General features: G+C 36.2%; 1 protein-coding gene across 3 annotated transcripts in view; it reads right to left on the reverse strand.

Moving 5' to 3' along the window:
* Positions 1-12,643, reverse strand: part of CCPG1 (cell cycle progression 1) — a 38,189-nt gene that overhangs the window by 19,574 nt on the left and 5,972 nt on the right. For 2 of the 3 annotated variants that reach the window (XM_004421599.3, XM_087427495.1), the window contains exons 2-3: positions 3,092-3,160; positions 777-897 (exon numbers count right to left, since the gene is read on the reverse strand). In XM_004421599.3, the coding sequence (XP_004421656.1) occupies positions 777-897; positions 3,092-3,151 (181 nt within the window). In that variant the 5' untranslated portion in view covers positions 3,152-3,160. Of the gene's footprint in view, positions 1-776; positions 898-3,091; positions 3,179-12,643 lie in introns of those variants that run through there. The other variant, XM_087427500.1, reaches the window with a different exon arrangement.

The following is a 12,643-nucleotide window of genomic DNA, read 5'->3' on the forward strand; positions in this document are numbered from 1 at the left end:
GGGGAAATGTTCTGTTTACATTGTAATGCAATTATTTTTAAGTTTAAGAAGTAATTTAGGGCCAGCCCTGGCGGCCCAGTGGTTAAGTTTGGCGAGCTCTGCTTCAGTGGCCTGGGTTCATTCGGTACCTGGGTGCAGACCTACACCACCCGTCTGTCGGTGGCCATGTAGTGGTTGCAGCATACCAAAAAAAAAAAAAAGAGAAGGATTGGCAGCAGATGTTAGCTCAGGGCAAATCTTCCTCAGCAAAAGAAAAAGTAATTTAAATATGAAGATAAGCACATGTAGTAATTTTCTGGGTGTCTTACTTCTCTATATAATTAACATGGGCATTAAATCCCACAGGAAGTATATGTAACATCAATGCAACATGGTAGTTAAAAACCATTTACCACCTCTAACCAAAGTACTCTGAAGCATGATAAATGGAGAAGAGTTTAGTAAATCCCTTGTGATGAATAAATAATTTTGTACACCACTAGTCTTAAGCAAGATTTATCATATTTAGTTACTGGTTAGACTTGTATAATCAAGGAGTTACATGGAGGCCGAACTATATACTACAGCTGCAAATAAACCCCTGGGTAGGTTGGTGCCAGTGAGTTCCGCAGGCCTGCCCACCTAATCCACTCTAAAACTCTACTCCTTCAGTGACCTGATCATTTAGATTAGGCAGAAAGGCTGCCCACCTAGAAAGCAGGCAAGTTCATAATGTCGCTCACACATCTTTTTTAAAAAAATAAATAAATAAAAATCAGACTTTTTTAACATCTTACCTCCCTGTTGGAACTGCAATACTTGTAGCTCCTCTTGCTCTGAAGATGAACGTTCTAGGGTGAGCTCACAGCTGTCACTGGCTGTACCATGTTCAGAATTCACCATCTCTATATCAGACCCCTAGGGGAAAAAGTAATAATCAGTTATTAGTCTTATCAGCTGCTCAAAGCGTGATTTGACTGCTTCCATTATTAAAAGTCCCAGATGCTGCTATACTACAAAGGGAACAGTTTCTAATCCAACTACCTTTTGTTCAATTTAGTCCATAAAGGCCTACGGCAGGGAAAGAGCAGAATGGAGTTACAGGTTCGGATTCTAAGAGAAGTCAGCCCAAAAGTCAAATGCTGTAACTACTCTATTTTATAAGCCTAAACAATAAATTTGAATTCCAAAAGATAAGTTTCTTAACTTAGCTATTTCTATAAATTTTTTTCTACTAAAAATATATGGAACTACTCTAGGCAAGGGACTTTGCTAGGTGTTGTGAGATATAAAAAATTCAAATCCAAAATTCAAATTTACAGTCTATTCAGAGAAACAGCCACATGGAAATAACTACTTATTATGGGAATGTATAACTAAAAAAATTTAATGGCAAGAAATAAAATGAACCTATTAGATTACCAGAGTAAACTTTCCTTATAAATTTCAAAATTTTACACTTCTTTATTCTTCCAAGGTTGTCCTTCCTACTTTGATGTCACACTGTCTTTTCTTTAATAAAATAGTGGATCTTAAGAGTTGTTTTTCTCATCTGAATTAGCAAAATAAAGTTAACCACTAAATTGACTCTACCTCTCTCCATGCCCCTCCTTCAATTTTTCCTATAGCTTACTAATCCATGAAATTGAAAGGTCTGAGTTCTCCTGATATACATAATTCAAAACAGCAAAAACTAAGAGAATTTATTAAAGGAGTGGGTTTTAAGTTGAGTCCTAAAGAGAATTCTGAACGTAAGACTCTGGGGCTGAGCATAGTAGAAACAGAGGCAAGGTCAGGGTGGATTGGGGGTTGCAGGGGAGACCAGTTCCGGCCTAAATCAGAATGGTGACAACGGAAAAGGAAAAGGAAATACATGTAAGAGACATCAGCAAGAAAGAGTGGAACTCGATTAACTAGATTTGGAGGGAAAAGGGATGAAAGTACAAATATGACCTACTCTGTGACAAGATTTCTCTAATAGAGAATACCCTAATGACACACTTGGCTAAGTGCCAGAGAGGTTTGTGGTCTTGCTTCACACTGAAGACTCACAAGTAAGATTCCCACAGCCGCCCTGCTCCTATACTGTTAATTATCCTTGAAGGAGAAGTTGTTGCTATGGGAGTTGATTTAAGCTTCATAGAGAACAGGTTAAAAACAGAAAAGTCATTCACTGAAAAAAGAAACCACATCAATCTTAATTGGTACAGCTGCTATTAAATTCTGAAACTTTCTTGCAGAAAAAAACAATAATTTTCTTGTTAAAGTTGTTTTCTAGAAGACATGACTAACCAATTGCCTAAATCTTAAATTATCAAAGCAATTGTAAAAAATACTATTTAAAATTTTTATTAACAAAGAAAAACAAGTGAGAGACAGACATCCTAAAAACAAACAGGAAAACTATAAATAAATCCATTAAAACTTTAAAGAGGTATAGATGATTTTTATCTTCCTGCTTGTATTCATCAGTTTGTTATAATTTTCCATAATGAACATATATTACCAGTGTGAGAAAATAAATTAATGTTTATCATGTACTAGTTCCATAACATATTTCTATAATAAAATTCATTTTGTGATAGAGTTCTAGCCATAGTCCTTTTCCTGTCAAGTTCTGCTGATCACATAAAGTAACATAACATATCATATCATAAGTAGAACACATGTTCTCCATGCTCCTTTCCAGTCTGTTTAAATGCAGGCTCTGATATTTTCTACTTACTTAATCTTGGCCAAATTACTTAACCTCTCTAAGCTTTAGTCTTCTCAACTATGAAAGGAGAATGAAAACAATCTATATCACAAAGAGTTGTTTAAAATTTTATGAAAATGTAGGTAAAGCACAGGGTCTGACCAATAATAAACTCAATAAATATTTGCCTAACGTCTCAAAAGCTGAGGAAAGCAATGTACAATAATGTAGAAGACGCTGGCTCATTAAGAGTTTTCAGCAGTGAAGTTTAATATGGCTGGGAAAATGTCCAAGCTATAGACAATGGAACCTTATGCTTAAATGTAGAAAAATACTGGCCTTCAAAGAACCCAGTTTACATCACTGCTAACACTGTAATATTACAAATTGCCTTACAAAAAGTATTAAATAGCATACCTCATGATTGATGACAGTCCAACCGCAAGATGAATCACTGTCACTGGAATTTTCAGACATTTTTCAGGTCTAAAAATACAAAAACATATTAACATGTCAGGCACATTTTTAAAAATTCTATTGGAAGTGCTATATGCGACCCAAGGATGAAAAGTGGCTTACTGCATTCCAGGTAAAACTGAGACAACCTACCCACAGATTTACCATATAGGATATGCTTGCATACCTGTATGAACAAATACAACCAAACTTTAAGACAAGGAGATCCTCCTGAGCTAAAACAGTCTAGACAGTCATACTACTGGAATGAATAAAGCTGTGTTTAAATGAAAATGTAGAATTCGGCCAGGCAGAACTGAAGAGAAAGGAGAACCCAATTCAAAGTCTGAAGAAGTCAAGCACTGAGAGAATAGCAAATGGGGGAACAGACAGAAGAGTAAAAGCCTATGTTTTCAATGAATGGTAAGGTGTGAAAAGAATGGCTGAAGAATCCAAGTGGTGGGGAATAGAAGAGCTCTGAGTCCAAGCAAAATGAAGTCTATTCTATTGGCAACATGAAATGATTTAAATTTTCAAGCAGGGAAGGAACATAATCAAACAGCTTTTATGAAAATAATCAAGTCAGTAATACTTCAGTTGGATTAAAACAGGGGAAGAAAAAGACCAGAGACTGGTTAGAAACTTGTGGTCATTGTCAATAACCTAGAGTCAAGCCCTAAACCAGTATACATTGGTCACTCTACCTGGTTTGTTCTCCCTTTCTATTCGAAACTCCTATTTAAACTTCAAAACCAAGCTCATTAAAGTGAATTGTATCTTACTGACTTTGTTCTATACATTTAAGTTTTACAAATGCTTCTATTATTGCACATATACTGAGAACACATTAGATCCAAGTTGATGGTTGGTGTTCTAATAGAACTCTACTGCAGATAATTTAATATGGAACCAGTGCTCAAATGACAGCAGGGCAAAAAACATAGATCTGCATCTTCCATTAGTGATTCTAGAAACTCTGGTAAATTAATATTTTAAAAAGAGAAGATATAAAGAGGTGGTTGGTCACTAACAGTACAAAAATTAGCATGTTTCAGACAAATTATTCAAAATCTAAAATAAGACAAAAGTGATTGTGTGACTTTTAATGTCATGCTAGAGCATTTTCTAATAAGTTCACCTGAGGTCACCTGATTGTTTGATTTTCTATTTAAAATTGATTAGGGCCCAGGAGATTTACACCTCTATTTTTTAAATTAATTAATTTTTTAATTGAAGTATAGTTAACATACAATATTGTATTTGTTTCAGGTGTACAACATAGTAATTTGACATAACTCTATAAATTTAAAGGTAAACTTGTAAAAAACTATTACAGTGAAATAAATTTCTTCTGTCCAGATGATCCCAAAGGCTATAGTCTGAATACCCTATAGGATATTAACCAATTTTATACCATAGCAATTTTATTTTAGCATTTCTTACTAAACTGACTATATAAATCCCCATTTCTCATTGAATCAGCTTTTACAAATTTTAAAAAAAACTTTGTGATATGTTACTATTGTATTCAAATTGTTTTATAACAATTTGAAAAATATGGGTTGACATATGGGACAACACAACTGAGCAATTAACTCTGCAGAAGGAAAGGAGAATGGTCAAAAAAGGCTTTATAAATGAGGTTGCAATGGGTTTTAGACATGCTAAACAGCATGTTTTTTAACTGAATTAGTTGCCAAAATTCAAAAATTGAGAGATACTACAAAAAATAAAGTTCTGGTTCCTCATTAAAAAAAACAGGAAGCTATGACGACATTGGAAGGATTTCCCAGGAGAGAACGGGAAAAGCATTATGGAGCAAAAACAAAGGCAGAAAAAAATTAAAGAATATGAAAGTTCTTCAAAAGGCAATTATGCTAGCATGAGTGTGATACCAAACCTCTTAATCTCAAATTCGTGCCAATCACTGAGACACCAGTGCTTGGAAATGGAGAAAGGTTTACCCCAATTGGCCAAAATGAGAAGGTGGGAGGATAGGTTCTCTCAAATTTGCCTTCATAAGAGAAGAATGCAGGGGGTTTTATAGGGCTAAGGGGCTTGGCAGGAGGAGTTTCAGAGAAACAAAGGGGTAATCCATATTTCTTTCACTCCAGATAAGCCCTTGGGCAATCTAAATTGGGGGGGTGGTCAATGCAGCTGGGGGCTGGTTATCTGGTGATCGTAACTTCCTTGAAGGCATTCTTTTTCTTCTGTAAAACAAGCTTATAAATCCTTGTGGCCCTTGAGTCACCCCTGAGGTTAAACAAGAAAACAGTAAATTGATAAGATTAACTTCTTTTAATCTATGTGTTGGGAACAAGATCAAAAGGTAATCTTATTGAATATTTACAGTAACCCTCGGGTACCTGGCTTCAAGTGGAGTGTTAAAAGAAGATCAGATATGAATCTTTAAAAGGGCATATATTAAGATGAGGAAGCAACTAAAGGGCCCTAGATCTGTGGGATGCAAAGAATCAAACTAAAATAAATCCATTAAAACTTTAAAGGGGTATAGATGATTTTTATCTTCCTGCTTGTATTCATCAGTATATTATGATTTTTCTATAATGAACATATATTACCAGTGTGAGAAAATAAATTAATGTTTATCATGTACTAGTTCCGTAACATCATACTTCTATAATAAAATTCATTTTGTGATAGAGTTCTAGCCATAGTCCTTTTCCTGTCAAGTTCTGCTGATCACATAAAGTAACATAATACAACATATCATAAGTAGAACACATGTTCTCTATGCTCTTTTCCAGTCTGTTTAAATGCAGGCTCTGATATTTTGCATTCCACAGATCTGATATTTTCAAACAGGCAGAACATACAGTATATTTGATGGTATATTTCCTATTATGGAGAAAACATGGGAAAGGAGAATAGAAAATGCTGGGTTGGAGGGGCTTAATTTTAAAAAGGATGGTCAAGGAAAGCTTCATTGAGAAGGTATATCTGAGCAAATATTTGAACGGGTGAGGGAATCATTATGCAGTTAACTGAGGAAAGGATTTCACACCAAAGAAACAGCAGGTACAAAGTTGGAATCAAGCCTGCATCTCCGAGAAACAGCAAAGAGGCCTTCGTGTAGCAGGAAAGTAGGAAGAGATGAGGACAGAGAGAGAATGGGGTGGGAGACAGATCATGCAAGGCCTTACAGATCCTAAGACTTCATCTTTTTACTCTGAGTAAAACTGAAAGTCACAGAAGAATTTTGAGGATAGGAATAGAAAGATCACCCTGGCTGCTTTATTGAGACAGCACTGTGAGGCAGCAAAGGCAGAAGCAGGAGGACCATTTGCAAAGCTACTACAATAATCCAGGTGAGTGCAATGGTGGTTTGGACCAGAGTGGCAGCAATGAAGACAGTGAGAAGTGGACAATTTATACATATATTTTGAAGGTACAGCCAACAGGACTTCCTGATGTATTGAATACGGGGTATGAAGGTTGACCAGTGGCCTAAGCAAATACAAGAATGGAATGGCCATTGAGACAGGAAGACTTCAAAAGCAGCAGATTATGAAAGGAAAATTGGTAAACTGGTTTGGGGCATGTTAAATTTGAAACAGTTATTACCACATCCAAGTGGAAATATCAAGTAGGCAGCTGGAGACTGAATTTAGGGGAGAGTTATTGGCTAAAGATTTAATTTTAAAACACTTTAGGTGGCAGTTGTCAAAATTAGTAACACAGCAGCAATATTAATTTTACCTCATAAGTACAACTGCAGTGAATGTTACCTGTTACGATGGTGCCCCTCATCATTCCTGAGTAGCTACATTTTACCATGGAACAGGTAAGGTTTCTATCATCATATCTTTGAGAATTTGAAACGATGGAGAAGAATGGGGGCATTATTCTCCCACACGTCTATAATTCCGATTTAAGCCAACCAATGGGCTGTCAGCAAAGGTTCCAAAAGTGCTGCTGTACTGTAAATGTGATCCAAGACGAAAGCAGCAGTCTAGATAGCTTTCAAGAACCTATTTCTTTAATGCTTTTTAAAGGCTGTGGAGCTTTTAACTCCCCAAAAGGATATGAAAATGCCTGCTTTAAATCACACTTCATTTGAGAAACAGAAGAGGATCCAAAATTCCAACTAATGAAAACTTTAAAAATGTCCTTTATACTCTACTTTTAGAGTTTTAGACCCTACAGAAGTATTTTAAAAGACAAATATTTATCTTGATCTGGAACACAAACATTACATTCACTCATTCATTCATTCATTCAGTATATACTTATTGACCACCTAGTACGTGCCATGAACTGGTCCAAGTACCGGGAATACGGCATGGGGGTTGGGGAGACCCTAACCTGAAGAGAGTTTATATTCCAGTAAGGAATAGTGATACAAACAAGCAGAATATGTAGTAAGCCAGTTGATGGCAAGTACTGTGGGGAAAAAGAAAGCAGGGGAAAAACTGAATGCAGGGAGTGGGGGGTGGGGATTAGAATTTTAGATAAGGTTGTTAGGGAAGGCCTCCCAGCAACATATGAGGATACGTATTTCTCCACAACCTTACCAACAGAATAACCACCACCTTTAATTTCTGATCATCTCATAAGCAAAAAAAAAAAAGATCTTATTTTAATCTGCATTTCCCAGATGACTCAGTGGGGTTGCACATCTTTTCCTATGTTTATTGGCTATCCTTATTTCTTTTTCTAATGAATTATCTAATGTTCACATGTTCACTTTCCTATTAGGTTGTCTTTATTGATTTGCAGAAGTTCTTTCTAAATTGGGTCATGAATGAATTCATTGTCATATCCATCGCAAATATTTTCTTCCAGCATGCATGCTTTTTTTAAAATATTTTTTATCATAGATATGTTTTAAAATTTTATGCAAATATAGAGGATGGAGAATAGGGTATCCTTTATAGTATCTATAATTTATATCTTGCTTTAGAAAGTCTTTCCCCACTCCCAAGATTATTTGGCTGTTTAATCTATGCATCTGGATTTTTTCCCTTTTGGTGTGAGGTAGAAATTATCTTGATTATTGAATATTCCATACTTTTTCTATGATTTAAAATGCCACTTTTTGTCATATAAAGTACCATACATTTATGGATCAGTTTCTGTAGTCTCCATTCTTTTCCCCTGATCTATATTCCTGCACCAAACAATGCTCTTTTAATTACTATGGTACTCATCACTTCCTATAGTGCCATTTCCTATAGTGCCATTTTTCGACTCTTCCCTTGGTCCCTCCCTAAACACACACAACCACCCCAAACGCTTACATACAGGCAAAGATGAAATTGACTGCATGTTATATACAATACTTATTCCAAATATTAGGACTTTTTTTTTCTTCCCATTCAAAAGTTTCCCCCTGATCTTGAGAATAAGTATTCTGTACAATAGAGCCAAACTTCTTAGGATGACATCCAAAAGCTTCCACTATCTGGCTCTAACCTACCTTGCCATCTACTAGCTCTCCTCCTGAACTATCTCATCTGGTCAAAGTAATCTACTTGCTTTCCATCTTTTGAACACAGAATGCACAGCCCTACCTCTATGTCTTCACTTACTTAAGTCACACATCCTGGAATGCTTTCCTCCTTCCTTTCTTCTGATTTCTATATTTAAGGCTCAGCTGTCTTCCATGAAGTTTTCCTAGATCACTATTTCTAACACACTGATCTCTCATTTCCCTGAACCTACAGCATTTACTTCTTACTTCTTAGCATAACTTTTGTATTTCTTAGCATAACTTGCCTAACGGTAGCTTATATTACTTTTTTCCTTGAGTTACTTTACTAATTAGTATTAAGATCACAGCTTTGATACACAGCTCCAATTTTAATGTCTTTATCATAGCATAAAAATTTTAATTGCTCTCTACTAGTCCGAAATAAGTCATACAATATATACTTATTAATCTCTCATCTCTAATCTATCATTCTATCTTATCTACAGTAAAGGACATGCAAGCATTAACTCAGATCAGAAACTAAAGGATCAGAAATAGAAATGAGCTCCAGGTCTAATTTCAGATCTAGCCCCATCTCTAAACTTGCCTCTGTTAAACTTACCATAATTACGAATATTTTTAAATCCTGCCTATTTTCAAAAGGGATTTAGGGCCAATACAATCACTAACCACCATCACGAAGCAGTCAAAGTAGAAAAGCTTAAGAAAGCTACCATTACCTAACAATTTTACCCACAGCTAGCTTCCTATTAAAAAATCTCCCTTAGCAAGGAAGGAAAATTTGATGATGCCTAATGCCACATGACTCCAGTGGTTTGACCCATTACTCTATGCCTCAGCTCTAAAAGGACCTCCTACCGAAGCCTAACAGAATCTATTAAGCAAAAAGATTAAAGTCTCCAGCTGGAGCTGGCCTCTGCATCACTTCATCTTACTTTCAGCAGTCAGAGATAGTGATACTGTTTGTTTTTTGCTTTTTTTGTGTTTTTTGCTGAGGAAGATTCACCCTGAGCTAACAGCTGTGCCAATCCTCCTCTCTTTTGTATGTGGGTCGCCACCACAGCATGGCTGACAAGTGGTGTAGGTCCGCACCTGGGATCTGAACCCACGAACCCTGGCCACCAAAGCGAAGTGCACCAAACTTAACCACTACACCATCAGGCCAGCCCCAGTGATACTGTTTTGTGTCTATTAGGAGACCAGGCTTCCTGACGTAATATTGAAGATGATCTCAATATACTATTAAAGACAGTGAAGTCTATTTCAGATCTCTCCAAAGGCAAATTTTTTTTTTTTTTGGGAGGAAGATCAGCCCTGAGCTAACATCCATGCCAATCCTCCTCTTTTTGCTGAGGAAGGCTGGCCCTGGGCTAACATCTGTGCCCATCTTCCTCCACTTTATATGGGACGCCGCCACAGCATGGCCTGACAAGCGGTGCATCAGTGCACGCCCGGGATCCAAACCCGGGCTGCCAGCAGCGGAGCCCACACTTAACCGATATGCCATGGGGCTGGCCCCTCTCCAAAGGCATTTTACTCTCTTCAGTTGTGTAGAAGACAGCCCAACAAAAGTGCCATGCCTTAACCTTACCCCAACCTACACTTTGCTTTGTTGTGATGCCACTGATCTACGTTAACAAGCCACCAAAAAAGAGCGCTACTGGACTCATTACCTTGTAGCTTGAAACTGTGAGTAAACACACAGTTCACCACATCTTGAAGCATCTTCTTTAGAAGGACCATCAGTAGAAATTTCTTTCTTTCTGATTTTAGTGTCAGAATAACTGAGCTTATCCTGAGTACTTGGCTTAGGTAACTTAAGAGTTTTCTCTCTTAATAGCTAGCCTTAATAAGAATATAGGACGTCACAGCATATATTTTGTGTAGAGTACTATCTTCATTCTTCCTCCATTTTATAATTCCCACCTGTATGTTGCCTTTTGTCTCATTATCCTCTCCTACTTTTGTTACCTTGCTGCGTTTTATCTAACTCTATAAGTTGCTTCCACCCTTCTGGCAATAAGATAAATTCATTCATTCATTCAACAAATATTTTTTGAGCACCAACTATATATAGCACTGTTCTAAACCCTTTTATTTTAATTATTATCCTCTAGGGCTCAAAATAGATTTCGAGGATTAGGCAGGCAACATGCAAGGTGAGTACAAATAGAAGTAAAACTTGCAGATGAGTGGTGAGGGCATTTCAGGCAAAACAAAGAGCGTGTACAAAGGCAACAGAAAGCATGGGCAAAGAAAGTCTTCCTCAATAGCAGGAGTACAGTTTAAATTCGCTGCAAATTTGATTTAAATGCACCTGGGATATATCCATCCATACATTTTATATAAGCATTGCGGTCAACAAGTTTCTACCTTACTTTTTCCACTTAGGTGTTTAACAAATTTTATAATGTTTCAAAAATTATTCAAAAATAACTTTAATAACTACATCATAAAACTATATTTATCATAGTTCATTTCCCTATTAATGGAAGTTTAGGTTGTTGATGGTTTTTTATCAAAATGAAAACTAGTGATGCAGGAAAAAAAGTCATCTAAGACTTTTACTGTCTAAGCATCTAAGACTGTTATTGTCACTATGCTTTATGGTAATTTGACACAAATTCACATTTTAAAAAGTATTTTGACATAAATACTTCTGGAGTTAAATCATGAGTAATGTGTCTCTTTTGGGAATTTTGGGGTCTTCAACCCTGTGCATTGTGGGAAGGAAGAATCTTCCACTGTGTTGCTTTCTCTTTTCAAAATAGTCTGATATTAAGCAAAGGGTCCATTTATACTTTTTTTTTCCATCTACAATGTTGGACCTTATTTCAATCCCCAAACTCTAGCAATAAATAAGCCTAGCTTAGGAGTGCCTAGTACCCACCAGGCCTTTGTGCTGTTGGAAACAAAAATACTACCCCAGGGAAGTTGATTCCAAGGCTTATTGGCTAGAATGGTCAGGTAAACCCCTTATTTGAAAAAGAATAAGTTTTTGTAGGGCTTTTAAACTGTTACAGCAGATAAATCCTGCAACATATTTTCACCAAGCAAAGACCAAACTAAGTTGCTTTCCAAACAGCATCAAGGGACAAAAGATTGACAGGCAATTCTGAATATGGAACTAAGTGCTGGCTACCATTTTAGATGCTCAAAACAGCACAAAAGCTTCCTGTGGTTGGTGTGAAAACTAGAGGATGAAAGAGATGCAGAAAGTTAAGAGCTACTTTCACATAAAATGCTTTTGAATTAAAAAAGAAAGCAAATTTCATCCTTCTCCCTCTCCTGCCTCCCAAAGGGGAAAAAAAAGCAGTTTTTTGCCAAGTTGCATCACTTCAGAATCACAGCCTCCATTAAACTTCGTAAATGTGATGTTACAGAAGACTTTCAGACTGCTGTCATCTCATTTGCCTTGTGAAAGATCAGCATTATTAACATAAGGCTTCACAAAACTTTAAGACTACCTGGTAAAAACATGGCTCAAAGATTTAGATGTACAAAATGAAACCACAAAAGAACTCAGAGAAAATGGAAAATAGTTTTACAATGCTGGGGTAAAGATGATCTTTTTCTATGCTTTACACAAAACCCAGAAATCATCAGGAAAAGATATTATATAAAAATCATAAACTTGTTTGCTAAAAGTCACTAGAAATAAATATGAATGATATACTGGGAAAATACCTTTGACATATATGACAAGAGTTTTCAAAACACTTAAAGTACACCAATAAATCATCAAGAAAACGGTTAAAAATTGAATAGAAAATTTAGCAAGTAACATGAGTAAGCAATTTATAGAAGACATGAAAATGGCTTATAAATAAGAAAAAAATGCTCACCCTTACTACCAAAGATACACAAAGAGAAACAAGATTATTTTAATGCCCAACCGATTCACAAAGTATAACAGGTTAGTAGGTTAGAAACATAGGTAGAAAAGATATAGGAAAATAGGTACTGTAAACAGTGGAAATGATATTATTATTATCTTTTGAGTAACTTGGTCATAAAATTTTACAGGCCGATACTCTGTGACCTACCAATTCCATTTC

Source organism: Ceratotherium simum, chromosome 3 (genome assembly GCF_057802395.1).
Source record: "Ceratotherium simum simum isolate JZ-2026a chromosome 3, ASM5780239v1, whole genome shotgun sequence".
Lineage (NCBI taxonomy): Eukaryota > Metazoa > Chordata > Mammalia > Perissodactyla > Rhinocerotidae > Ceratotherium > Ceratotherium simum.